General features: G+C 39.1%; 3 protein-coding genes across 15 annotated transcripts in view; 2 read left to right on the top strand and 1 right to left on the bottom strand.

Moving 5' to 3' along the window:
• The first annotated feature begins 13 nt into the window (after positions 1 to 13).
• Positions 14 to 2,164, top strand: LOC122409710 (Sjoegren syndrome nuclear autoantigen 1 homolog). Its single transcript, XM_043417460.1, has 3 exons — positions 14 to 287; positions 402 to 601; positions 979 to 2,164. The coding sequence occupies exons 1-3, from the start codon at positions 191 to 193 to the stop codon at positions 1,084 to 1,086; spliced, it is 405 nt and encodes a 134-aa protein (XP_043273395.1). The 5' UTR covers positions 14 to 190; the 3' UTR covers positions 1,087 to 2,164.
• On the bottom strand, positions 1,270 to 11,482 carry brn (beta-1,3-galactosyltransferase brn). Of its 6 annotated transcripts, XM_043417434.1 has the most exons (3): positions 6,323 to 6,530; positions 6,131 to 6,212; positions 1,270 to 3,647 (listed from the first exon to the last, which is right to left on the bottom strand). In XM_043417434.1, the coding sequence occupies exon 3, from the start codon at positions 3,588 to 3,590 to the stop codon at positions 2,166 to 2,168; it is 1,425 nt and encodes a 474-aa protein (XP_043273369.1). In that variant the 5' UTR covers positions 3,591 to 3,647; positions 6,131 to 6,212; positions 6,323 to 6,530; the 3' UTR covers positions 1,270 to 2,165. The 6 variants fall into 6 exon arrangements, with proteins under 6 accessions (XP_043273369.1, XP_043273372.1, XP_043273370.1 ...); XM_043417437.1 differs by lacking the exons at positions 6,131 to 6,212; positions 6,323 to 6,530 and adding an exon at positions 11,305 to 11,482; XM_043417435.1 differs by lacking the exons at positions 6,131 to 6,212; positions 6,323 to 6,530 and adding an exon at positions 4,421 to 4,897 and having other exon boundaries at positions 1,270 to 3,660.
• The window catches only part of usp (ultraspiracle), a 43,319-nt gene continuing 24,848 nt past the window's right edge, over positions 5,150 to 23,620 (top strand). For 2 of the 8 annotated variants that reach the window (XM_043417450.1, XM_043417444.1), the window contains exon 1: positions 20,974 to 21,086. Coding sequence is in view for 1 of the 8 variants with exons in the window: in XM_043417452.1 (XP_043273387.1) it covers positions 5,280 to 5,298 (19 nt within the window). In the remaining 7 variants the exon portion in view is untranslated. Of the gene's footprint in view, positions 5,299 to 20,967; positions 21,209 to 23,620 lie in introns of those variants that run through there. The other 6 variants (XM_043417449.1, XM_043417446.1, XM_043417452.1 and 3 more) reach the window with 5 other exon arrangements.

Here is a 23,620-nt window from a genome sequence, read left to right as displayed (position 1 = left end):
GCGCCGTATGGAAACCATCAGATAAATAACACGAAATCTCCTTTCATGGGAAATTTTGTTGTTCATCTCCGTTAGAAAGAGCATCAAAGCGTTTTGAAAACAGTTTTGAAATAGAAAGATTCTTTTCGTCGTAAAATTTTCAAAAAAATTCCAAACCGATGAAGTTTTGTTCTCAATTAACGAATATCAGATGCTCAATTTTCTGAACGTAGTCGTACTTATAAAACACAGCGCGATGTCTCAACACGGAGCTGCCTTACAAACGTATAACCAAGAACTCGTCAAATGTCAGTGTTTCAAACAAACAATCCACAAGTCTACTTATTCTTGCTTCTTTTTCTTAAGAATTTTTTTGTTTCATTAATTGTGTCACAATTAATTAAATACGATAAATTCCGCAGGCTTGGAAGAAATGAAAACGAGAAGAAACGAACTTCAAACACAAATTGACTCTCAGGAAGAAGAGAAAAATCATTTGCAACGAGAAATCGAGAAACTATCGTACAAGTTAACGCGAGTTGATGACAGTCTCAACAAAAGAATTGCTGTACGCAACGAATACGACAAAACTATAGCCGATACAGAAGCTGCGTATCTTAAGGTCGGTATTGTGAATTCTCTGCTAAAATGAATGGTATTTTCCGCAAAACCCATACATTTCAATTTAAGCGCTCATTTCAAACTTTATTTCAATATTTGTGTCGTAGTTAGTGTTTTAAAAGACCAATAATGGTGCGATGAAAGACGTAGCGGCTTCAGATTGGCCTTATACCTCATGAGGTGGAGTGATCAATGAATTTTTGACAGTGACAAGGAGCTGAAGCTGCCACTTATTTCATCGTAAGGTTTCCAACCTCAACATCGACTAATCAACAATATTAGTGTACTTGAAAGAGGAAACGACAGATGTGAAATGGACGCACATTCATTTCACTTTACATTGAATGTGAAGCTCTAATTTTGCTGTTAATGTTTCAGATATTGGAGAGTTCGCAAATCCTGTTAAACATGATAAAGAGGGAAGCAACTAGTCTGGATCAAACATTAATAAAAGCTACAATGGCGAAGCAAGATTTGAGACAGTGACAAACGTAGAACAGTATAACGTGTGAAACTAGAAAATGATGTATATTTAATGAGAACATTGCAAGCCATAATAAGCCATAATATGAAGACTGAGTCACAAAGGAAGGACCAGAGATTTGATCGAACGAGTACAAAAGTTGTAAATACTTTGAGTATGGTTATGAATAAGGAACCAAGTAGAAATACGGCTGTGCTCAATTTTACGAGCGAGTCTATTTATATGTATACAAATTGCGACTTTTTTTTTACATTTTCGTTTTTTACTACTAGATATACATGACATGATTGTGTGATTGAGAAAGATGTACAACAAAACATTTGCGTGGACGTGCTCGTAGCCATGCCTGAGCATTTATAAATAATATTTTTTATTAACATTTTAATGGTATACGTTTTACTGCTATTTAGCGAAACACCATTTTAGTATTATAAATTTGATACATTTGTTTCATACACACGACTGATCACTCGGGTAGGGGAGAATGTGTTGAAACAAATGTTTTTCGTTGTATATAACTCGCTACTGACTATGAAAGCATATGAGACTCACAAATTTTTTCTTCAGTATCTTTAGAGCAAAATAATAATTATTTGATATAACGTTGGTGAGAGATTCCAATTTTTAACCTAATGAAGAAACTTGCTGGAATAGAAAATATTGTCGAGTTCTATTCTGTTCAGCATTCAATAGCACAATTTACTCAGTCAAATGAGAAAGTGATAAATGAATTATACGAATGAGAAAATAATTTGGAACCATTGATTTTACATCGTTTATATCATTACCGAATGTTATCCTTCCGTCTGAAAAATACGATTTTATTAATTCAAAGGATGAATTTGCAGTTTTTTGTCATTTTACGACTGGATTGTGAGATTACATTCATCTCAGTATGAGATATAAGAATTGAGAAAGAAAATTATCCGAGATTCTAGAAGAATAGATACGTGAAAATAAACCATTGCATACATAACACTAATTTTTAATAGTAAATACCAATTTTGTAGAGTTCTAAAGATTTGTAATGTCCTAGGACGAAAATTTCGAAGAAATATATTGAATTAGAGATTCAGTTGAGTTAGGCATTTCCCAAGGATTTTTGCTCTTGCCAGACCGAGATTAATTCCTTAGGATCGTCATAACCATGAGACGTTATAACATACTTGTAATTGTACTTGGTGTAATCTTTTTTGTAAAAGTGAAACTCGTCACAGTGAAAAGGCTCGATGTCTGCTTTTTTTGCAACAATTCCGAGGAATATATCGTCGAATTTGAAATGTTGAGTGTAGAGACTCGCGTAATACATATCGAGAAGAGCTTCCTTCGACAAAACATAAGATCCTGCTGTTATGTAAGGAGGCCATAAATGATATGGATATTCCTTCAAGGAGACATACCACTTCGAAGTTCTGTGTCTATGAGGCGAAGAGACGAATACATAGCCGGCAAAAAGTCTCACATCTTCTGGTAATTCGAGATCAAAAACTTGACGTTTTTTTCTTTCTATATTATTTATTGTAGGAGTTTCATTTTTCAGAGATTCTGTGTAATATTCTAATTTTTTATCTACATCAGGAAAATCAGCAGATAAATTTCGCAAATTTGTAGTAGATTTTTCAGTAGTCGATAGTGTTATCTGTTCAGTTTTGTTTGAAGGTCTTGAAGTTTTTGAATTATCAGATGATTTCGTTTCAATCGACGATTCTGCGAGTTTTGTGGGAGGAAAGCTTTCATTTTTCGAATTATGCGGTTCTAATTCGATCTCATCAGTTACCATATCTGAATGTTTGATCTCCCGTTTTCGAGCTGCCATTCTACTGGGCTCTTTCAAGTAGTCCGGATAAGACGCAGGATTTCTAACGAACCTTAGAACGTTTTTAACCGATACGTAAATGTCGTCGTCAACGAACATGTAAAATTTGGCGTTAGTGCAATGTTCCACAGCCCACTTGAAGCCCATCATAGTTTTAAGGGTATTGTTGTAATAAGTGTCAACAAAATCAGCTTGCAGAATGTCTTTGAATTTCTCAGACTCCTCATTGATCTTCTCAACGAGATTGTGGTCCCCACCGTTTGTACCAAGTAGAAATAATAATCGGGTCGGTACATCGAAGAATCTCTTGCCGAAACCCCATGAATTTCTTATTCCTTTCCTTCTGTCAAAGTTTTTTGTTGCTGATTTTACCAAGAATACAAACTGCAATGTACGGAAATCTGGATCTACGCACTTGTCTTTAGGGTTATGTATAAATGTGTAATTGTACTCGTTTATTGGTTCAACTTCTGGCTTTTTTTTATGTCTCAAAGCTTCAATAAAAGGCTGAATATCTCCATGGTAAGGATATATAAAATTATCGTTGTAAGGCACTTCGAAGATATGAGTGAATGCTCCGAACACATCGAGCATCATTATCACACCGACTGTTGCACAAACGTACTTCAATTGAATTCTCCTCAGACATCGCAGCAGTTTCTTCAAATACGGTTGTAAGAGACAGAACATTCTGTCGACAAATATTTCACATTCCTCTGATGGTCCTCATAATTTCTGCAATGATACCTGCAACAGTCGTCTGCCATGAACACAAAAATAGAAGGTTTTCAATATTCTTTGGGTAATAATAGTGATCTGAAACTTTATTATTGCAACTTTCGAAAAAGTCCATCCAATTGCTGTCAAACAATGGAATTGTTCTTTTTATAAATATAATTGTAGCATACGACGTGTATGCAATTAGTTCGAATTAATTTGATTCAATTGAAAAGATTAAAAATTGACATTTTTTTTTTTTTAATTATTCAAGAAATTCAGAAAATCGAATTCTAGTTCCTTTATATATTCAAATATTTTTGTATATATGTAGCGATGGTTGAAAAAACACGAATTATTTGTTGAAAAAATTCAATTGCCTTCTCAAACCCTTATGGGAAAATATAATTATAACAAAAACTTTATTCCTATAAATTATGAGCATTAAACGCTTAAAATTTTTATTCAGAGGTTATGTTTTTATCGCAATTGAACGCCACTATTCATTATACAGTTGAAATTTCTCGACTACACCCATAGGATCACATGTAGATTTTCTGTTTGTTTGTACACTGCAGGTACGCTGTTACAAGCTCACGCGTAGAACAAATGATACTCTAAAAAGTTTGATAAAATTAGAATTTCTCTATTCTTCTATAGAAAGTACTACAAATCAGAATTTCAGGTATACGATTCAATTTTGTTCTTAATTTATCACCATTACATGCCATTACTCACTCGTCTACACGTCAGTTTGACATTTACGAGAACATAACCTCTTAATTTATATTTTTTATCGTTACCTCGTCTCGTCTTGGATTTCTAGTATACTATCAGCATCCACCAAAAAGCTGTCGGTTTTTTTTTCGAGTACCGAAAATATTGCATGTATATATTCATTAAAAATATATTCAGACGTTGGGGAACTCCCGAAAGAAATTGCACAATTAGCATGTGAAAATAATTCGATAAGTGCCGAACATTATTGACGCGTTCTTTTTTTAACTAAGAAAGAACAGCAGTACGAGATGGAAGAGACGGAGAAGAAACAACTGCAATACGATAGATAGAAAATTCTGTTTTTTCATCGAAAATTATTTTATTTTTCATTATTGCATAAGAACGTCGGATCGCTAGGAGTCATTGATTTGACAGCGGACTGTGACTGATCAAAGATAACAAAGTTTGTTTATTTTGATTGCGATAATAGCAACAACCTGTGCGAAGTGTTTGAAAAAGGACAACGTGTATATACCCACATCGATGTATACATATTTTGAAAAGAGTTGTGTGCCCGCCTGAGCCGCCATCTTTGAGTAGGTCGAGAACTACAAATGGGTCAAAACTAAAACTATCGGAAAATGCTACTTAATAATCATCACTTAATAATGTAAAACGATCAATGTATCTAACGTATAAATTATTTAGTTGGATTATAAAAGTGTTGTTTGGTTAAAATATAATTACGAGGAAAAGTTCAACGACCCCGGGGTAATTGTGACAAGAGGAGGCCCTGTACCGGCCATGTTTATATGCGCGTAGTGAATTTGAGCTGGTGTATCCGAAATTAAGAGTGTTTTTTTCTTCGGGTTTGAGTGGCCGGGAAAAAGCAAAGGATTTTTGGTTCATTCAAGTGAATAACTGGAGAACGAATAATTCGTTATGGAGACCAGCGAGAGGGGTGAGTAAGATAAATAATTGTCATTACAACATAGCAATATTGAGCTCTGACACAAATCCGGGACTGGGGGGCAATGGCAGTGTCAGGGTCGAGAAGCGGAACTAGTTCAGTGACCGCTTTTCCCTGGATATATTTTATCAAATTTTATTTAAATCATTCAAATAATTGTTAGTTCTAAGCCTCAATAAGACACGAACATCGTATCGCGTCCGAAAAGCATTGTTTTCGAATTGGGGTGAATGGTGAAGAAAATAAAAAACATCTTATCCAGATTGTATCTATGTCACGCGGCTTAACTTTTTGACATGGCTGTACACGCTGCTCCTTGCTCTCCCTCGTTTATATTACGGTATGCATGCTTTACGAGGCTAGGCCATCTCGTATACACGCACATGCAATGTGAGGAATTATCGGTTTTTCATGTGCGTTTGCTTAACAAAAGTATGTATTTTTATACGATCAACACAAGTATATTGTGATAACCAAGCCAATCACGTTTGATTCAGATACGCCATCTGAAAATTCATCAGACTATGGAACACCATAAACTCATTTTTTGTCTGCTTTTTAAATAAATCGATATCCAAGCGTGATATCGAAAAACATGATTTCTCAAAACACTTGTTGAAAAATAATGCTTTTCCCGTCACTACTTTGCGCGATAGACACATGCGAAAGAATAAGTGGTATCATGCGGAGTCGCACATGCACTGTAACGTGGCGACACCTGTCGTCACGAGCGAACATTCACACACTCACGCGTGTATAGCAAAATAGAGACGCTGCTACAACGAATTTTCTATTGTTGGTTATGCGTGCACCTGCTACCTACCACTTTTGTCCGAGCCTCAAATCGCAGCAATCGTACACCTTTTGTTATACCAGTTTTCGCATCCGGTTCCTTCCGATTTCATCTGTCAGACGAATTTTTATTGAAGTTTCGATCATCAGAGGAGATTGATCGGCCTATTCGAACTTTACGTTCAAAAATACCGCAGCTTTTCGCATATCCTGTACAACTAACCTCAAAATAAGTTTTCGTACTTCGTTACGAAACTTTTTGTCATTAGCAGCCACTCTTTGACGCACAACTTTTTCTGCAGCAATTTGTGAAGTATCCCGAGAGTTTTCAACAACGACGTTGAGAGCATAAGTGTGAATTGAAAAAAAAATCAGAAATTCGAAAAGACAGTGAAAATTTTGCATGCAAACCCGGAATAGCGATTAACTCGATCATGAGGTTTGTCGGTTATTCGAAATATTTCGGAACTATGACATCATTCCTGACCTACGGATCGCGTTAATTCATCAGTTATTCTCGGATGTAAATTGAGCAAGAATAATGCTGAAATACCGCAGTGTGTCACACCAACTAAAAATAATTACAATAATGTAATTAAACTACTTTCATCATGTCTCGGCTCTGCGGTGGGAAACGTTTTGCTCTATTTACGATTTCGCCGCTCCCACAGTTTATTCTCGTTATACAAGTCCAAGGACTTTTGGAATATCGTCGTTCATCGGAAGCAATGTACCATGAACGTCGCGCGATACACTTTTTAATTAGCCTTTTTTGTAATAATACGCGTAACGATTGAGGCGTCAATAGCAACGGAACAAAATAAATCTGTTTAACACAATTTTTGCTGAAAAAAAAAAAAAAAATGAAAATTACAATTGAAATATTCGATTTTTCATCCGAGCTGGAGTTGTCATTTGTGACATTTTCTCTGAGATTTCGTTCAAGTTCGTAGAACTCCAGCGAGTCAAACTTTGTGAGGCCAGTTTTTACTGAGCGATAATTTTTCACAGAATTTCCATCGAGTTTCGCGACGTTTCGTGGAAATCCACCTGGCTCCGTGTTGAAGTTAACAGTTGAAACGTGAAATTCTTTTGATGAAACCTCTCAGCGACGATTTCTGCTAGTAGCATCGAAAGAAAACGGGGGAAGCGTTCCTCACGAATTTATATACGAAAGCATTGGAATTGGAGGGTGAATGTTTTTCAAATTCCCGCCTTCGGCGCTGCAGGCTGTTCGCTCTTCTATTCACCCGTGCAGTAGCGTACATAATTATCGTCTCCCGTTCAATAAGCCTCAATTAGCAAGCTGCGTGCCTTACAGTCCACCTGTTTGGATTTTTTAAATAATCTTTTTTCTTTTCAAACACAAAAAGCGAATAAAAATTGAAAAATATTTTTATCCCCAAACGAATGGAGTTTGAAAGCTGTCGTCAAGACATCGTAAATGGCGCAATAAAAATAATAAATAATCAAAAAAACAAACATTTTCCAATGAGATTTTCAAGCCACGCGTCTCCATTTGATTATAAAATAATTGAAAATCACCATAACCGTTAGTCTCCTTGTCAGATATTCATTTTTCCTCAGGATTTTTTTTCCCTCTGTACTGCAAAATGTAACCACGCATACGATCATTCGTCCCATGTCCTGAGGTAGGCGTTTACACATTATATGTTTTCAAGGTCTCTATCAACGCCCCGACACACGAACAGAATGCACTCGGGCGTATACAACGCGTTGTATACTCTCATCATCATAGATCTTGTGCATAGTTATATATATTTATATACACACAAATACGATGCAAATTATCGTGTTACGAAACGATTCATTATTCTTGTCCACGTCAAGGCCACGCGTATATCAATATACGCGTGTCTTAACAGTCCTGAATTGATGTACGGATAACGTTGCAAAAAAATTGCATTCTTCTCACTAAATTGACGGTCACGTGCGTACTATGAAACTAATTTAAGGTAGATCATCCGTGAAGAATTGTATTTCACGGGTGTCTAAATTCGATCGATTTTTCCTCCCTAATTGAAGACGTTATCACTTTAAATTAATGTCAGAATTATTCATTCGAAATAGTAAATTTTGTCAACTTATCTTTTGGCGAATGAAATTACAAGTCATTAATTAATCACGACGCTGAAGTTTCCAACGTTGGAGTTCAACGGAATGAACGAAAAAACAAATTTATAATTCATTATTTTATTATTTTACGAATGATTGATGTTGCTTAAAAAATTACGAATTGGAAATTCGGTAGGGAACAAAATTGGAGATTTACTGAAATTATTTGAGAGTTTTTTTAGATCATTTCGTTGGACTCCAACGTTGTAAACTTCAGCGTCATAATTAATCGGGGATTCATCGCTGACCGAACCCGAAATTTCATCCATCCCTGGCGAAAATATTATGGTTTTTTATGTTAAAAATCGCATCAGAGAGCGCAAAGGGAAATGGATGAAGAAAAAAGTGTTAATAAAAAGACTGAGGGCTTTGACAGGAATGGAATGCCAAGCCAAGGAGAAACAAAATGCCGAAATAAGCAAATGTCAGGTTATACGAGTGCTCGTTCAATCTTTAGCGTAATGTATCTTTAATTACTAGCAAGACGATCGTCTCCGAAATATTTCCCAAACTTTCGTTATATACTTCATTGTTATTGTGTACTTTTTCATAAACTTCGTAAGAAGCGTTCATTCGTTATCTGGAAAGATAAACGATTTTTCACGCGTACTCCCTACGCCCCTGTGTGTATTTTTCTTCTTATTTAAACACGTTTATCTCAATAACGAATGAGACGTGCTCTTTAAAATTTGATATGCGTGTCAGTCGACTAGTCGTTTAGAGTTTCTTAAGAAAATCGTTTCTTGCATGAACTACCTTAAGTAGCAGATCAATTACTTTGGCTAATTCCTTGCCACTGTTTATTGTTTCCTCAAAGTTGCAGGGGAAAAGAGAAAAAATGGAAAATCTTATAATCACTTTTATGAAATTTTACAGTTTTGCACATTCGTACAGCGTCTTCCTGGCGTGTAAACTCACGACGTTTCTCCGAAATCGCGAAATCGTCAAACTATAACGTAATTATGAGCCGTTTTGTCGGAGTCCAGAGAAATGAATGAGAGAAAAAAAGTACAATTTTTCATTCTCCAATTTGGTTCTCATTCGTAATACTGTTGACAAGACATAAAATTGTTGCTTTTTCGTCATTAATAATGTATAATACACGAAGAGATATTGAAAGGTAAAAACGACTGTTACGACATCGGAAACCGGGGAGGACCTTCGAGGTTTCGAAATTTTTATAGGCCAGAGTGTTAATTTTCATGAAAATGAAGGGAAATCCATTTCACAGATAAGGAAAGGTCTCAGACAGCCGGAATAATCGAGCCAAAAGGGAACACTCGAGTGTGCAATAAAGCAAGCAATTTTTTCACTTGCAATTTCGTCTCTGGCATTTTATCGCTGTAACGTTAATTTTGACCTTTTTTATTCTCCTAGTGTCAGTATATTTCCGCCAAGTTGAAAATTACTCGACGATGCTTTGCTCTATGTAATAAGCAAAGGCAGCAATCGTCTTCAAAAAGTGTTTCACCTTGGAGCTTCCTGGCCCGAGTGCATGTTGACGTAACGAGGAGACTCACTGAGGACAACAAATTTTCTATCGCCAACCCTACAGGCTGGACCTTTCAATCCATAAATATTAAACGTCGTCTGATATCGTATTCCGATTTTCGGTAGCTTTCACTCGAGCCCGAGATTCTTCGAAATTGAATTTCGAGCAGAACCCAAATGGGAATACGACGAAAGCATATCTGCCTTAATTACCACGTTGAGTTTTCCACGGTATTTCAGAGATCGATCGTGCGAATTTACCCGGGGATTGCTCCGGCGCGTGGGAGGGGATCGCGAAAAGAGAGACCAGCCAGCAGTCAGGGCTACGCGAACAACAGAAAACGCACCGTCGCTTCGTTCTGACCTTGGAAAAGGTAACCCACTGCGAGGACTGAACACAAGCTTTTTCTTTGCTCGTGCTTCGTACCGCGTTAGGGTGACGACGCAAAGAGGATGCAAATTTCCATCCTGTCCCGACGCGGGAGATGCGAACACTCGATTCCATTTCTCACATCACAAAGGCTCTCCCTCGACTTTTTCTTTGCGCGAATCCGCATCTGCTTTCGAAATTTCATCACGAACGAACTTAACCGATTTCCATTTTTCCTCCCAATTGTGTACGCTCTTTATTTGAAATCTGATGGAAAAATGGTGTAACCCCGACTCGTTGGGTTCCAGAACGGACGGGGTGACCATTGACAAAATTATTAAAATCGCAATTTTCAAATACAGCGGACGTTCGTCGCTGTATATTTTTCGCGAATATGGGAAAAGTACGATTGTCAAAGTAGTGGAAATCGGTCGAATCCGATGAGTACGAAACACTTGGAATTTGACGCGATAAAAGTGCTTCCAGACCACTCGAAAGCGGTCGAAATTAGCGACAAAATGATAGAAAGTTATCGCAAGTTTTGTAATAGTAAAAACTATTTCCAGAATCCCTCATAATCAACCGAATCGTACAGGAAGTGTTCAAATTTCAAGAAGTTCGTACAGCAAAAAAAGCCGATTCGGAATGCCTATGGAAATGAGTCCAAATAAAAAATAAAAGTTTGCACGAAGTTGAAGTTTGCAACGTTGGAGTTCAACGAAATGAACGAAAATAATATTATAATTAATTGTTTTTTTATTTCACGAATTATTGATGTGGCTTAAAAAATAACGAATTGGAAATTCGGCAGGGAAGAGAATTGGAGATTTACTGGAATTATTTGAGAGTTTTTTTAGATCATTTCGTTGGACTGCAACGTTGGAAATTTCAGCGTCATAAGTTCGCAACGTTGGAGTCCAACGAAATGATATAAAAAAATTCTCCAAAGATTTCAGTAATTCTCCAATTTCGTTTCCTGTCGAATTTCCAATTCGCAGCTTTTCAACCTGCGCTCATACTTTTTGAAATAAAAAATTGGTTAATTAAAAAATTTTTTCCCTCATTTCGTTGGACTCCAACGTTGCAAACTTCAGCATTGTGATACGATTAATCTGTCAATGTGGCGTTACTGAGCACGAAATGCGCGATACGATTCGCCGTGACCACGAGGCTGTGGGTTGTGAATCGTGTGCGCAATTGGAGCTTACCAGCGAGTGTCCTTGGTGCATCGGTTGCATCGAAGATGGCGTTGAGGGCGTTCAATTGGTCGAAATCAAAGTTTCCCCGGCGGCGCGCTCCGATAGTCTCGAGGTCTGGAGCTGGCGAGCGCCCTCTGCAAGTTTCGTGAACGCAGAAGCAACGAACAAGTGCAACGCCAGGATATGGGTCAATGTCGGGAGAGATTCTCTTCCCTCGCGTCCTTCCATGCCTCTTAGCCTACCTCAAACCGGCACTCGCTCTCAGGGCCCCGATGTTGTTGACGCCGCTTCCACCTACTGACCTACTTTGCAAACGCGTCACCTGTCCGAGGAGAAAAAAATATTAAAAAAGGACTCTAGATTCGTTTTCGTTTCGTTTGGACTTTCGTACGAATGATTATTCGCTTGTTGTTTCAGCATTCAGGCTTTTTTGACGGGGCTGAGCTCGCGCAGGGTTACGCTCGTTTCTTCGTTTCCAAAGGAATCGTTTCTGCTTCCGTTCCTATTCCCCTGTGTATTTTTCATCCGCGATTCGTTATAAATGTGCCAACAAAAGTTGTTTCTATACTTTCATTTCAACGAGGATGGCAGAAGGTGGAAAAATATTGAAGAGAATACACTCACGAAAATATTGTTACGTTCTAACGGTTGCATACGTCAACATTCTCTTTTAACGATCAATAAAACTCGAGATGAAAAATACTACGAAAAGCTTTTTTCAAGGTTTTTCTCATCGCTCGGAGCGGATTATTTCACGTCGAATCACTCAAGTTTGTCGGAATAAATCAATGAGATACTTTTGGAGGTCAAACTTCGATGCGCTTCCGCACATTAATCATTTTGGCTCGAATCCGCAAGTGTTGGAACTGCGGTTTCGAGCATATGAATTTGCTTCAGTGTTCTTTTTTTTTTTATCTTCACTTCAATCTTGTTCAACTCGTCACAAGACAAATATTCGAAGAGGAGTGAGCTTAAACGTCACTTTTTATCGACAATTTTCCTGATCTCCTGAATTTTGAAACTCGAATATCAATAATTAACTCGATCGTAGCAGAGGCACTTGGGAAAAAAGTTGTCGAAATCTACTCGACCGATTCTTTTACGATTCGGTATGTCACTTCCTTACACAATTGACCAGGCGAGAGCTTTTTTTCAATTTTTTTATAATTATTCGTTTTACAATAACAAATAGGCTCAGTTTTTAGGCGAAAATCGGTGTTTTCACTTCCAAGTGTTAGAAAAAATGCAAAAAATCGAAAAAAAAAATCCTCGTAAATACCTGGTCGATCGTGTAAAGAAGAATCATGCCAAATTTCAAAAGGATCGTTCGAGTAGATTTCAATTCATACTGTTCACCGATGGACAACTTTTTTCTGAAGTGTCTCTGAAGATTCGCTACTCGCATCGAGTTAATTATCGATGTTCGGGTTTGAAAAATTCCCGAAATATTCTTCATATTGTGACAATCAATAAAATTGATTTGCTATTACCTGTAGCGTTGAAAAAAATTCTTAAAATTTGGCCTTTTTTGAATAAACGTCACCCCGCTGTCAAGGTACCAGAAAATTCGACGAGATTTCAACTCCAGGATACGAGAAAAGCTGACAGCTTCCGGCATCGAATTTCGCAGGGTGGGGAGTTCGTCCTTGACCTCAATTTTCGTTAGCTCGTGACAAAACGTATTTGCAGTATTTATTACGAATTTTCGGTTATTAACACAACCTCAAAAGTCACATGCCCACACTCGCATTAATATTTCCTCTCAATATTTGGACAACTGCTATTTTTAGTTGAATTTTCATGTGCGCGAGACCGAACGGAACGTTGCCATGGAAAATGGTTTCTAAACATTCGGGGAAATGGAAAAATTGTCTATTTCGGAGGAAAAAATATTCCGTCGCTCGGAGATCACGCTCTCAGGACCGAAATTATTGGACAAAACCATGCAAGAAGTTCCAAGTGGAATCATGAGCGCCTGCAACGTCGAAAATCGCGAAAAACTTTCCCTCAAAAACAATAAATAGTTCCTGCTGTCATCAGCCTCCCGAAGTTCCTCGGACCAAAAACACGTTATTTTTTCCCGTCTTATATTTAAGCCCATTTACAGAGAGCACGAAGGAGATCTGAAATCCGACATTGCGGTTACCAGGAAACTCGAGCAGCGACTTGAGATTTTATTGCCGATGGCTCCACGTGTCGCAACGCTATCGAGAAAACACCAGTCTCGCGACGACCGTTAGAATTCAAGGGCAAGGCCGAACCGAGAGAATAGAAGAGAAGGGCTCCTGATTTACGCTGCAACGATAAATGAACAATGCACAGAAGTATAATTATATAATCGTCGAGGAGTCGTTGGCAGTCGAGGAACGGGAGATTGTGGATAAAGAAAAGTTGTGCTTTTCTCCAATGCATTGTATTTCCAATGAAGGAAAAAGGGAAACGGTCCAATCGGATGTAATTAGTTCGTGTTCGGATCCCTCGGAATTGGAGTTTCGACGACGAGAGCCGCAACAAAAATGAGAGCGATTGCTTTTCGTTTCATCATTTCTAATCTCGTGTTTTTATACCTTCAGACATTATTTTCCCCCCTTAATTTTGTTTGAAAAATGAGAAACAACGTGGTGCCTTTCTCGTTTATGTGTTAAAAGAAGTAGAAGTATTTTATGAATATATAAATGACGATGCTGAAGTTTGCAACGAAGTCCAACGAAGTGATCTAAAAAAACTCTCCAATAATTTCAGTAATTCTCGAATTTCGTTCCCTGCCGAATTTGCAAAGTTGGTGAATTACAAATGTTTTTTCGTTCGCTCCGTTGGACTCGAACGTTGCGAACTTCAGCATCGTAATTAATTGAAACTGGAGTGAGAATAAAGTTAATCGATTTTTGAGAGGTGCGAACTGTTTTTCCCAGGCCAAAATCTTTTTTTCTCAATAAATCACGCAACAAATGATACATTGCCGGGTTAAGATGAGATAAAAAATATGAGAAATGCTGCCCCTTGATTGGGCGTCGTCCGATTCTACTCATTATACGATCAGCATCGTTTTTGTGTGCACAGAAAAGTCTGGACATTGAAGGATGATTAGCGTTTGAATTTTTTCTCGGTGATGAACAATCGATCGCCAAATTGGCCAGACTCCTTTCGAAGTCCTTTCCTTTGGAAGAAGCAGAGCAGACTCGTTCGTTTCGCTTTGTTAATTTAGCAAACAAGAAGTGTGCGCGGATCACACGCTTTTCAATACACGCCTCTTTTTTCTGAACTTATGCAGCTGCACCTTCTGCGTACGTCTTACAAGCGTACACTCGCTCTCCATACTCGTCGTTTTTACCCTTTTGATCCTTCTCTCCTCTTGGTTCCATCGAAGAACAAAATCCTTGTTTTTCATCGTTAAGGACGATGGAGCCTCGGTCTCTTTCATGCCGTAATTAAAAATTCGCATCTCTCTCGCATCCCAAATCAATGCTGCTCTTTAAATCAACGTCGCTGGGACGCGATTTTTACTCAATTTTCATTCTTGTCCACAACTTTTTAACAAATAGTTATTATTATGCTTTTTTATGACGCTGAAGTTTGCAACGTTGGAGTCCAACGAAATGATGTAAAAAAACTCTCCAGTAATTCCAGTAATGAGTCACTCGATAAAATCATTTGTTAAATTTTCCACGAAAATAAATAATTGTAAAAACAGAATTTGGAGCTTTTTCTGTCGCGTAGAAATCCGAGATATTCGCTTCGCCGTTCGGCAAGTCCTCCAATTCCGAACGCAGCAGAGTCGAATCGTCTGGAAAGCGAAGAATCGTGCGAACGGTGCGAACGAAAGTAATATATAAGAATTTTGATATTGTGTATAAGAGACTATAAAGTCGCGGGGACGTAGCAATCATCGAACGGACGAGCTTTTATTGCTCCCCTTAACGATTCGGAGGATCGCGTACCCTGACCAAAATAACGCCAGACGACTCTCGTACACGCGTATCCTGCATCGTTCGCTTTTCATTACAGTGATACTTAAACACATATAAATGTATTTCTGAGCGTGAGAATTATTGCTTGTAAAATAAAAGCATAAAGTTACACGGATAAATCGGTCTCGACGCGACGTTATGGTCCAGTCCCTCCTTATTACGAGAGATATAAAAAGTAGACAAAGGATGGATGAGATTATAGATTGGTGATGCTAAAAAATCCACTTTCTGCGAGCAATTTGAAAATTTGGGGGATCACTGATGCTCGGCAACCCGTAGAGCTCCAAATCTATGTGTACCAAGAACCATAAAAAACTTGGATAATTGGATTTGCTCGGCTCCTCCATGTAAACGGTGTCTCTAAAATCAGCCTCCGAATTCTCCCGGTGTTGGGCTGGAAATGTCATTTTATTGGAATATTTCAAGATTTTGGTTAGATTCACTCAAATATTTGATGGATTGAACAACATTTTTTAGCGTCCAGAAAAAATTTCGTTACGGTGCGAAGATGCTTCGTTGTAGGAAATTTTGTTGCCGAGATAAAAAGAAATTCCAATTATTTCGATCCTAATATTTCAACGGGATTTCGTTCCCAGTGCGCATTCTTCTTGGAATTGTGAATTATTGCTTTGGCGTTCTGTCTCCGGAGCCGTGACATCGATTAATTAAAGTAAGCGAATCGAAACCACCAAAAGATAAGGCAAGGGAAGTGGCTGAGTTATTCGAGTCAGGCGGTATCGAGAGAAAGATGAGCCGAACTTTTCGTCCCAGAATAATCCGAGAGGGCTTGACACTCGCGTCGAAATTTCGTCGCTGACTTCCACAGCATTTTCTACGTTGCTCCTTTCAGTTCGGTTTCATCTCATTTGGACTTTGAGGTCAATTCCACTTCTGCCATCTTCGTTCCTCTTTCCCTCTCTCGCTCTCTCCCTTTTTATTTATTTTCAGCTGATCGATTCGGGTCTTTTTACCCACGCGTTCCTCAGCCAGCCTCGGCTCGACCTGCTCTATACCATTTTGAGAGGAGCCTCATCTCACGAGCGACGTCGCGGCCGAGCGCGCCTGGACATTCGAGAGTGAAACCAGTTTCCTCGCTGCGCCGCGATCGCAAGAATGTAAACGGAATATCTTCGAGTCCTGTTAACCTTTTCTCGTCCTTTGCACACGCGGGGAAGGCCTTCGCAATAGAGCCAGGTGCACTTTACTCGGGAGCAGATTATCTACGTTTACGGTTCATACGAACGCATTCGTGCGCGGTTTGATAACCGACGATTAAAAGGGCGTGATCGGTGCCTTTTGAGCATATTTTTTCCTCCACTTCGCCTTTCTTTTCTCGATCGACGCACGTCACGTGTCTGCAGCAAATTTCATCGAGTTTAAAACATTCGTTTATCCCCGTTCGATTGACGTCTCGTTTCAGAAAAAAATAAAAACGTTTTTTTTGTATGTCCGAGGACGAAGACTCGACCAGTTTTTTCAATAACCAATTTGGTAGCGGTTTCGATCTACTATATTTTTCACGAAGACGATCCAATCAATCATTGGGCGGTCCCACTCGTTTGCATCCTCGAATAACCCATTTTAATAGTAATTCATCAATTGGGTGATTCGGTTCAACGATAATTATATTCTCATAATCGGTGGAATTTGACAAGGTCCCTGGACGCAGAGAATTCAAAAAATTAGCACAGCAGAATTTTTCCAAGTGTCACAAGCAATTTAATCGCGTCAAGTTTGTCATTGTGGTTTCTCCAGAGGACTAAAAATTTTCAAATGTTTTTGAAGGCAGCCCAGCGTCCAATGGATTTACGAAAACGCTACTGAAAAGCTGGCCGAGCCACTAGGATTTGAATTTTTTATCAATAAACGTTCATTCTAGTCAAATTCATTCTAGTCTAGAATGTGCCTTTGGATACGAAACAATAAATTTTTCAATCGTTTCACTTGTTCAGTGATTTTTCATGATATACGAATTAACAGTAGAGAAGGAAACATAGCTTGGCTACTTTTCGTTCTTTCATGTAAAAGTAACGAGTTTATGTAAAGACCGTATAAAAGTTGCGAAAATAATCAGTACTTTTCGTCGGAAAGACACTTTCCAAGAAATCTCAAGACACGACTTATCTCAACCTCGCAACCAATATGGTCACAGTGGCAAAATATAAAAGCGACTAATAAATGCAGTCCCATGCACATTTGAATCGAGTGTAATTTATTTTTCATAACAAAATTGAAATAAGAAATGACTCGTATAGACCGGTGGTACGGTTTTACAAATTGCCATGTTGAGGGCAAAAAATCGACTTATTTTTATTGCATTTTTCAAAAGTATACATATTTAAAAGTATCATACTAAAATTTAATAAAGATCTGATCAGTCCAAATGTACTTTTGAGCGACGTTCACTTGGCTGTCTGAGCGCGCTAAAATACGCACCGCCGCGTTGCGGTACAGCGTACCTGCCTTCGTTTAAACGCGTTTTTCTTAAAATTACATTTTTGGACGGCTCGTTGATAAAATCTCCGGAACTATTCAACCCATTTTCATCAAAATTTTACCACATGTACTTTATGACCATAGCTATGGCGCACGTCATACGAATTTTGAAATTGTTAGTGTAACTATTTTTTTTTTGCCAAAAACCATTTCGTAATTTTTGAAAAAATTGAAAATCGTATGAAATGCGCCATAGCCATTCACCTATTGATTCTAAAATCATTTTTTTCCGATCATCCGTTCCAGAGATTTTATCAACAAAACACCCATTTTTTTGGATTTGTCTTCCCCCCATTTTTCTGTACGAAAACTGCGTAAAATAAAAATAAAAATAAAAATTTTGTGTATTTTAAAAGTGTATTTTTTAGGCCCAACACTTTTTGTGTCCATCTTTATAATTTGTACCAGTCAAAAAAACTCGTGAAAATAGTTTTTTTTTACCTGTCTAATTAGGGTAGACACCCTTAAGCCGAAAGCAGTTCTACTAATTCTACAATTCTGTTACCTGCCTAATATGCAATTCGTAGTTTTTCGGTCTACACCAATGATTCGCGAAATAAAAAATTGGTGAATTAAAAATGTTATTTTCGTTCAATTTCGTTGGACTCCAACGTTATAAAAACTTCAGCGTCGTCGAAGTGTACAAGTTCATCGACAAAATGTTGTACAACTAAGAGCTCACTTCCCCCTCGTTCTAATAATAATATGCGTGCGTGCCGGTAGTAAAATCGACTTCCGAAAATCAACCGCAACAAAAACGCATTACCGACAAAAAGTTCTAAAGAAAATTAAGGAAAGTCCGAAGGCGTTGCACAGCCGAATCAACATGAATGAGTTTACAAATCGATCGGATGATTCCCGCGCATTGTTAATGGCGGGTGTCTGCCGTTGCATGCCCAAAACCGCAGCGCCGGTGCGCGAGTAGCTTTTCTGCATATGGTTATAGGTGGCTAACCTTGACGGTTGCTATTCCTGCACACGAATATTCAACACACCCGCGCGTTAACTCTCGCTCCTCGCAACGCGGACTCGATCCACGACGTTTTAAAAATGTTTTTTCTTCACGGATATTTCTTTATTATTATTATTATTATTATTATTATTATTTCGTATATCCACGTTTACCATAACACTTTGGCGCATTGAGTCGCATCTGCAAAGTATTTGGTTACCGATCGTGTTAGGTCTGTACACTTGTGCTTTCTGTAGTATTACGAAGCATCCCACACATTCGCGACATGCATCACGAGCTCCTACTTCGCGTGGGTGTCGGAGAAAGAGATCGGGACAGATGCATGAAAAACGCTGAGAGAACGCGACGCGATCGCTGGTCCAAATACACATATGGGCCAGATATATGTCAACCGAAGCGATTTAACGGCCTCCGCTCATATGTTTCTTCGCTTTGTACGCCTCCGTCCCGAGGAATTCCCAGATGCAAAAAGCGCTAAAAAAAAGCGAAAATCCCGTTGAAATATGAAGTTTTAATTCTTAAAAATACCTCATTCTCTCGTGACTCGTAGCTTTATTGTTTTTGGGCCTTAATATCGCTCCGATCGAATGCGAATCGTTGGGAAAGATTGAAAAATCATGGAAGATTTCATACTCAATCGCAGAGAAGCAGCTCCATCGTTCTTCGTGTTCGAATTTTCATCGCTATTTCCTTTGCACAAACAAGTGCCTCGAGTATGGTCTCGAAGATATCAAATTTATGGTTTCATTATCTCAGAAAAAGTGAATTCGATTTAAAAAACCTTTGAGAACGTAATTACTCGCTTACGATCGATAAAATTTTAATTTCCATCGATGATTCGCCGACGACTTCGATCGAAATGCATCCCGTGACTGCCTTCGGAATTTCTAATAATCATTCGATATCCATAATTTGAAAATGCCATCAGCTGTGGATAGATATTCGTATTTTCTAATATTGAGATCGTACGAAATAATGAGAAGAGAATCTTCGGCCTGATTCACGATGCAAATCTCAATGTCGCCTATATATATATACGTATAATGCAAAGTAATAGTACACCTATGCGGGGTAGCTCAGGATGAAAAAGCGAGACGAGATTGAAGAGAGTGAAAGATAGCCTCGGCGATAGTGTAACGTAATCGCGCTTTGCCGGTTCTCATTATCGCGCGCGAAAGCGTTTATTGCATCCGGCGATATCCACGACCAGAATATTATCCATGGCCCATAAACCTTGAACGCGATGCAACGAGAGACGAGAGGAGAGAAGAAAGTAAGACAAGAGAGCCTAGCTCTTCTCGACTGATTCTCTCTCCCCGAGAGGAGCTAAAGTTATAAATTTCGGTGACCTTTTCTGCTGCTGCTCACTCGTTTTCTCGCCTTCATTTCAGATTACAATCGTTTCACCTTTTTCTTCTCATTTTTCGGTTAAAATTTTTGAAACTCGAGGGAATCTTCGTCACTCCTGGGATTTCATCGCAGTCATTCTTTCGAGTGAATAAATTTCAAAAACAACAATCTCCAGTTTATCTCACGAGGATCGAAAACTTCCGCTCCGCTTTAAAAACACCGAGCGAAAAGTCCGAACGCGTAGGTTCGCTCGGACATAGGTGAAACGAGGGCTAAATGGACTCGCGAACCTCCTTCGAGGTAAGAAAGAACTCGAAGAGAGGGAACCAGCGACTGCGGAAACTCGAAAAAAATGTCGACTCCCGATGCGCTTCGCTCTCGGTTTCTTCGTACGGAGATTTCTGCTTCGTAGAAAGTAGAAAAAGCTGCTCATTTCGTTCTACCAGGAACATTGAAAGTATCGTCTAACGAGCGAAATCGATAAATTTTTCAAAATTCTTACCGTTTTCGTATCCACTTGATTTGCGGGCTCGAGAAAAGGCTACCGATCGCCCCTCCGTTAGTTCGATCGCATCTCGAGTTCCTTCTTTCCCCCCAAATACAATAAGCTCCCCAAACATATGAAAGAAATAAAAGCGAAGAGAAAAGTGATCGAGCGGAAGTCGAAAATGCAGGGAAGACCGCGCTCGAATATCTTTTTTTATCTTTTGCTTTTTCTCTTGAAATTATAACGAAATAAACATAGTCGAAACTGGCGCCCTTGCACTCTCGTAGCACATCATCCGTTGGCGGGCGTATAGCGTGTACGGATGACGCGCCAGCGCGTTGCACAGGCAACGGGCTGCGGCGGCTGGTTCGTGCAATTTTCTCGTTCAGTCAGTCGTACGCCGGTTCTCAAAGCGCGCACGCCGCGCACGCGTCTACGTAACGCGTTTAACGCGGTGTGCAGTCTTGCCGTTCCACGCTCGTGTATGCGAAGAGGCGAGAGAGATTGAGTGAAACAAGTAAAGAAAGTAAATAGAGAGGAGAAATAATAAAAAGGAGGGAAAGTGAGAGTGGCCGAATGTCTGACGTTCTCTCGTTCTCGTTGCCTCCTTTCATTCACTGTCAACGCAGTTTCCGATCTGTACATATTATACGTATAGATTCACACAATAAACCGTCCCATTAATATCACTTTTCGAGACATTTCAAACGAGCAGAATTGGCTCTAATTGTTAGAATACCGACCGTTCGGGATAACCCTTTCGACCATTATTTCTCATCATTATTATAGCCTCGTTTATACGTTTCGAATAAATGAGTTACGTGAGCGACCAACGGAAGATCGAATTTTTCTTTACGATTCATTACAAATTTATTTATAAATTTATTCAGATATTGATGCATGTGTGAGCAAAGGGACCTTGCGAGACCGTTTGATAAATATTCATATATTCATAGACGTACGTATGAAACATTCTCGTATCTTAATTGCGTCGCTCGTCAATCTTCGTCGCGGCGACCGTTACCAATGTGCGGCAATGATAAACGCCCTCTCTTCGATTTTCCGACATACAACCTCGCCCCCGTGTACGTGTGAAACATTCCATCAAACATTTATTTTTCTCCGTACTTTATAAACGTTTCTCCAAACGTTTTCGGCCCTGATCTCCCACGCGTGGGCACGTAACACGAGTTATTCCACGTCGATACGCGCGTGGCTCCTTGTTTATTCCGATGGGAAATCGTAACCGAAGTATCAGTGGATAGCGGACGGGCGCGCATGGAAATTCGAACGGTAAAATCGATCTCGATTACGCGCGAGCCCTTCGAGACACGGTGGACCACTCTCGAGTATTCTCTCACCCTAAATCCGTCAAACGCACCATTTTTTCGCGCTGTTTCCGGGGGCTCGATGCAAGGGGAAAAGGAGGGAGAACGTGTGAGAGCGAGAGAAGACGAGACGCTCCTATGACACGCGTACTCGTGCACGTATTATGTTTTACTCTCTGCAGTACCGAGGTCGTACGATCAACAACTCGTGGACATGCAACGTATTCCCTATAGCTATACGCGTGGGTCATATAATTATTATTTTTACATGTACAGACCGATGTACGCGTAAATACACACGAATTTGTGCATGTATGTGTGTCGATGACTTCCGACAATTTGTCATTCTTTGAACGCGGGGAACATAAAATAAATATTGCTGTAAATGTGCCTTATTTATTGGACGGCATATAAATGAGCGTTAATAACGATATAAATGAAAATAATGGGTACATTAATCGTGAAATATAAATTCATTCATTTGTTTATTTTTCGTCGTATCTCTTGAATCGTGTTATCGTTGTTTTGAAATCACGATAGATATTCGCGTCGATAATAGATCGTGACCGATTAAAATGATCGATTTCTCTCACTATTAATCACTCTCGCTCTCCATTAATTAAAGAAACCGAGGCATAGATTCGGATACGTCGATAAGAATGAAAAAAAAAACTGCTCAATTAATCGCACGCTCATGAATTCTCGTTGACGAAGGATGACTTTGAAAATGCGGAAACCCGAGTCCCTCTCGAGTTCTCGAATTCGGAAAGACGCTCTATTTTCGTACCGCGTCACACAACGAGTGTCCCGCGAACGCGTATCGGAGAGCAGTGCGCGATCCAAACCGGTGTGATACAGTCCGAGTTTTCTGTTTGAGAATAATAAAATGGGTCAAGGGACTTGTGAGGGATTTTTAATGAGACGTTTGGAAAAATGTATTCCTCGCTCCAACGAGTTACGAAAAACCCTCCGCCAAAATACTCTCGAGTCGCGCAGGCTTTTCCGATTTTTTCGAAACTTTTGTTCCACATCATTCCTTAAATTGAAAAAAATTTAAACATAAATTAAATTTGAACATTTCAAGTCACGGAATTCTAACGAACGATCGATCAAAGCATTTCGGGTTGGCACCAACTGCTGCGCGTTTTTTTTACAAAAACTCAAAATTGAGAAATTTTCGACTAACAAAAATGTTACTGAGCTTTCAGTATCTAAGAAATAGTTCATTACTTCGAATAAAATTTTTAAATATAAACGAGCAAAAAATATCCATGAAATTGAGGTAAATGGATATTTGGATTGAAAATAAATGTGAAAAGTTGAAAGCTCTGCAGCATCGAAAATTCCTTAGCCCGAAACCATCCATCAAACAAAAAATTTCGCTTCCAGAAAAAAATGAACATTCGAAAACTTTCGTGTCGTTTACCAAAAACTTTTCGTTCGCGTACGAAGCTCTGGCTCGTGACGTTCATGGAAGTGCGGAGGAACAGTTTTTTCGAAGCATCCAGGTGCATAATTTCGTAAGCACATAGAGCGCCGAGCACACACTCGCCGTATCGATTTGACTCTATGCACCCGTGAGAACGACGTCGCGCAATCCGCGACAGAACCAGTGCAGAATTCACGTTCATGCATATCTGTACGGGCGCATGTGTAGTGTATACCGTATATATCCGCGTCCGCCTCCCATTCGGGTAGCTCGGCATTGGCCTTGAATTCTTGT

This window comes from Venturia canescens, chromosome 4 (genome assembly GCF_019457755.1).
Source record: "Venturia canescens isolate UGA chromosome 4, ASM1945775v1, whole genome shotgun sequence".
NCBI lineage: Eukaryota > Metazoa > Arthropoda > Insecta > Hymenoptera > Ichneumonidae > Venturia > Venturia canescens.
The sequence above is the reverse complement of the archived record's forward strand: the minus strand, read 5'-3'. Positions and strand labels throughout refer to the sequence as shown.

What these genes read in the sequence shown, in the direction of transcription:
- LOC122409710 (XM_043417460.1), top strand. Translation starts at nt 191, where the DNA reads ATGCTCAATTTTCTGAACGTAGTCGTACTTATAAAACACAGCGCGATG. An exon ending in TAACCAAGAACTCGTCAAAT is followed by an intron (nt 288 to 401) that starts GTCAGTGTTTCA and finishes TAAATTCCGCAG; the next exon opens with GCTTGGAAGAAATGAAAACG. An exon ending in CAGAAGCTGCGTATCTTAAG is followed by an intron (nt 602 to 978) that starts GTCGGTATTGTG and finishes TTAATGTTTCAG; the next exon opens with ATATTGGAGAGTTCGCAAAT.
- brn (XM_043417437.1), bottom strand. Translation starts at nt 3,590, where the DNA reads ATGTTCTGTCTCTTACAACCGTATTTGAAGAAACTGCTGCGATGTCTG.